This window comes from Juglans regia, chromosome 1, assembly GCF_001411555.2.
Source record: "Juglans regia cultivar Chandler chromosome 1, Walnut 2.0, whole genome shotgun sequence".
In the NCBI taxonomy this organism is placed as follows: Eukaryota; Viridiplantae; Streptophyta; class Magnoliopsida; order Fagales; family Juglandaceae; genus Juglans; species Juglans regia.
This window is the reverse complement of record NC_049901.1, coordinates 33,040,156-33,044,176: the sequence shown is the minus strand read 5'-3', so window position 1 is coordinate 33,044,176 and position 4,021 is coordinate 33,040,156. Positions and strand designations below refer to the sequence as shown.

The window sequence follows — 4,021 nt, the reverse complement described above, 5'->3', positions numbered from 1 at the left end:
TTATTAGTTAAAAAAGTGACTATTAGTAGTGTATTTTTCTTAATTAATGTTTAAAAATGTTTAAAAATATATTTAAAAGAAAAAGGAAAAAAAGGTACAATTATACTAGTGATAAGTTTGAGGGGACAAAATAATGGATTTGAATAGGAACACCCTTTATGTAATATATATAGTGGTAGTACTGGACATTGTAAGAGAGAAATGCTACTTATTATCTTCTACACCACTGTCATTTTTATCATTCTATTTAAGTAAACATATTTACACATTAATATATGTGTGCTTAAATAGAATGATAAAAATGACAAATAACATATTGATGAGTGGTGTAGAAAATAATAAATATAATTTTTCGTTATGATAATTGAGAGGGTGGACAGGGTCATGACCGGCCATCCAACACTTAGAACTAATTTCCCCTCTTGAACCCATATTAAAAAATTATTGAAAAAATTAGCTCTCCCCCAATGACTGTACTGCATTTAATTAACTCCCAAATTAATTAAAATCCATATTAATTGTTAAAATTTTAATAATTCTTCCTTTATGTATCTGCTAAATTCAAATTTTAGGCCCAAAACATCATTAAATACATAATTTTCCTTGCAATACTAAGATACTAACAATTTCATAGAAGCTCATGAAAACATAAGCTGATCGATCAATATGATCTTCACAAAAGTAATTAAAAGCGGAGAATTAAACGTTAAATATTCTTAGTCTATCCTTTACATATAAATTTTCATCTAGTTAATCATTATACCATAGACGTGCACTATTTATTCCTAAGTGAATATCTTGATAATATAATTATTTAAAAAAATTATTTATTATATAATATTAGTACTCCGGTCCCCCAAAATTAAATTAGTCATGATCCGCCACTATATATTCTCTTGCTGGTAGTTGGTACTGGTTGGAGTTATGCTATAAATATATATATATATATATATATATATATAAATTAAACACATTTTATTGATGTGATTGATTAAAATAATATTTTATATTAAAAAATAATATAATTAATTATATTAATAGAATATATAAGAAGTATATAAAAATTACTACACGTAGAGTTATTATTAATTAATTAATTTACTTTTTGGAACTTGTTGTAAGGGAAAAAAACAAAAATCTGGATATATATATAATAATAGATTAATCGGTTGGAGACATTGATGACCACACTCTTGCACATGCCTATCGCTTTCACCACCACTTTCCCCAATAAAATAAAAATATATTAAATAGGTTACAATTAGCTTTGGTTCTTAGTAGAGGATTCCATCATTTGTTATTGAAACCTACAATTTTTAATATAATATGTTGGTAGATAAAGAAACGGCAAAAGTGCACTCTCGAATAACTGAAACTTACCATGTAGTAGTACTATAGTTTTTCTTTTCAAAAGTATGGGATTTGTTTTTCATTATTATTATTTTATTTATTTATTATTATTTTTTACTTTAATGAACAACGGGTCATAAAGGGTCCTTTCTTAGAATTCTATTTATTTATGTAAAATTCCCTTCATTAATGCCACTACGTACCTTTTCTTGCCACTCCTATATTCTCCCAATAGAAACTATTTCCATTAATATTTCTGCATTTTGTCACTGCTCCGTTGCTACAAACAATAATGAAAATGTTTTATTTTATTATTATTATTTTTTAAAATTTTTATATAAAATATAATAAATAATTTAATTTTTTTAAATCTTAAAATAATAATAATATTAAAAAATAATATTTAACCCTACTTTAGAAATAGATTCGGGTGTATCAATATTTTGATTTCTCGAATAGTGTCTCAATATTATTGTAAAGAGTAATACTAAGATTATAAGTTTTAAGTAAGCAAGTGGCCTAAAAAATTAAGTCGAGTACCGGCAAATTATATTATGCCTTGTTCAGAAATGCAATCAAGTTTACGGCGATTTCAGTCCTCTCCCGTCCTATATATATATACGAACCTTCCCTGCCCTTTCTCAGCCCCCTTGCCAAGATCCCAGCTCTCCCAACTTCCCTTCCAAAGCCTGATCTTTCTGTCTCATTCTTAATTTCCTTGAAACCGCGATCAAATCCAAGCAATATATATAGCGTAAAAGATCGATGGCCAAAAGTGGCAAGCTAACCAAGCTCAAGTTAGTTCTCAAGAAATGGAATTCTTTCAGCAAGCAAGCTGCTAGCCGTCCCAACATCAGCTCCATCTCCTCTGTTGGGGACGATGATTCCTCCAGTGCCATCTCCAGGGACCTCCACCCAGTCTACGTCGGAAAGTCACGCCGGCGCTACCTCGTCGGCTCCGACGTGGTTGACCACCCTCTCTTCAGGGAGCTCGTGGAAAGGTCGGCCGGTGGTGACTCTGAAGACACCGTCAACGTGGCTTGCGAGGTGGTCTTGTTTGAGCACTTGCTCTGGATGCTCGAGAATGCCGATCCACAGCCCGAGTCACTGGACGAACTCGTCGAGTTCTATGCTTGCTGATCGTCGGGAGGGCATATCTGTAATTTAAATGCATGGTAACTCCTCGTGGTGACTAAAAAAATAACTGAAGGGATGGTGGCCGTACGTATATATATTGTATATACGTAAGGGAGGGTGATTCTTTCAGGTCATCCCCACGGTATAAATCATAGATGTACATTAAGGTTTATTAATATTTGAGTTTTAATAATCGATTAGCAATAATGTAGAGAGAAAAGAAATATTTATAGGGATCCGAAGAGGGGCAGTACGTTGTGATGATCGTGAGCAGCAATATGTGATTGAACGGTGAGGATTAACCCTTTTTCACACGGCTAATTATAGATGCATGATATCTAATTGGCCTTGTGGATATTATATATATATATAATATATAATATCATTACGTACTGTCATTGTTCTTGCAGTTTCATATTATATGTACTTGTTAGATATATATAAATATTTCATGTATTGATTTATTGTATAATTGGAAATGTTGTCACTCATCATGAGCCTTGCTTGCTCTTGTTTTTCTTGCTTCTATTTCTCTCTCTCTCTGCATGAATTGCTAAAAGAGCCAAGCTTATAATTAACAATGTACGAAACCAGGTACGTACGCCTGGATGTTGACATATCGAAAGGGATTGACGAGGGAGTTTTGTCATTCAATCTCCTGGCCTTCATATTTATGCAAACACGTCCTCCAGAAATTTTCTAAGACGACTATAATATAATATTCTATCCTGAGAAGTGTATGGCAAGATTGGGCTCAGTACCTAATCTTTTTAATTTGTTCATTCTCCCTTTCCAAGTACATGATCATGATCTTCCTTTGAAAGCAAAGCCACGAAACGAAGTACACACCCAACACATCCAGGGTTTTTGATGAATTGCATTTTGGGAAAATACATAAAGTTTTTACTTCTTTGGAGTAACGTTCGGTTCTCACCATAAATGCATGGGATCAGTTGGGGTATTTTTAAGGCTTCGTTTGTTTTCGGAAATGAGATAAGATGAGATGATATTAAAGTTAAAAAATTGAATAAAATATTGTTAGAGTATATATTTTAATATTATTTTTATTTTAAAATTTAAAAAAATTAAATTATTTATTTTATTTTATATTAAAAATTAAAAAAATTATAATAATTAAATAAGATAAAATAAAATATTTTTTCAAAATAAACGAGGCCTTAACTCTCCCTAACTCCCCATCTTGCAGAAGGAAAAAATAATCCACCTCTCATAAGCCTTCTAAAGAAAGAATGCATCATGAAGCTCAAGTATTAATCAACTAGCTGCATACTGCAATAATCATAAGTTTCCTGCCACTCCTACTGTAATATCCGAAATGTAATTATGTTGACACGACAGATATTGATATATATATATATATATATATATATGTGTGTGTGTGTGTGTCACATTATTATAAATTAATAGAAAATTAATTGATATAACTGCACACAACATCAAGTAAGGGTTACAATATGAATTTTACATTAAGGAGCTCGAGACTATTAGAATTTCCCAAATCAAAGTTTTATTT

General features: G+C 31.1%; 1 protein-coding gene across 1 annotated transcript; it reads left to right on the top strand.

Moving 5' to 3' along the window:
• The first annotated feature begins 1,942 nt into the window (after positions 1-1,942).
• On the top strand, positions 1,943-2,958 carry LOC108985099 (auxin-responsive protein SAUR76-like). The gene has a single exon (XM_018957265.2). It carries the CDS (start codon positions 2,116-2,118, stop codon positions 2,488-2,490), a length of 375 nt encoding a protein of 124 aa, XP_018812810.1. The 5' UTR covers positions 1,943-2,115; the 3' UTR covers positions 2,491-2,958.
• The last annotated feature ends 1,063 nt before the right edge of the window (positions 2,959-4,021 follow it).

Excerpts from the sequence above, each read along its gene's own strand:
- LOC108985099 (XM_018957265.2), top strand. The coding sequence starts at position 2,116 with ATGGCCAAAAGTGGCAAGCTAACCAAGCTCAAGTTAGTTCTCAAGAAA.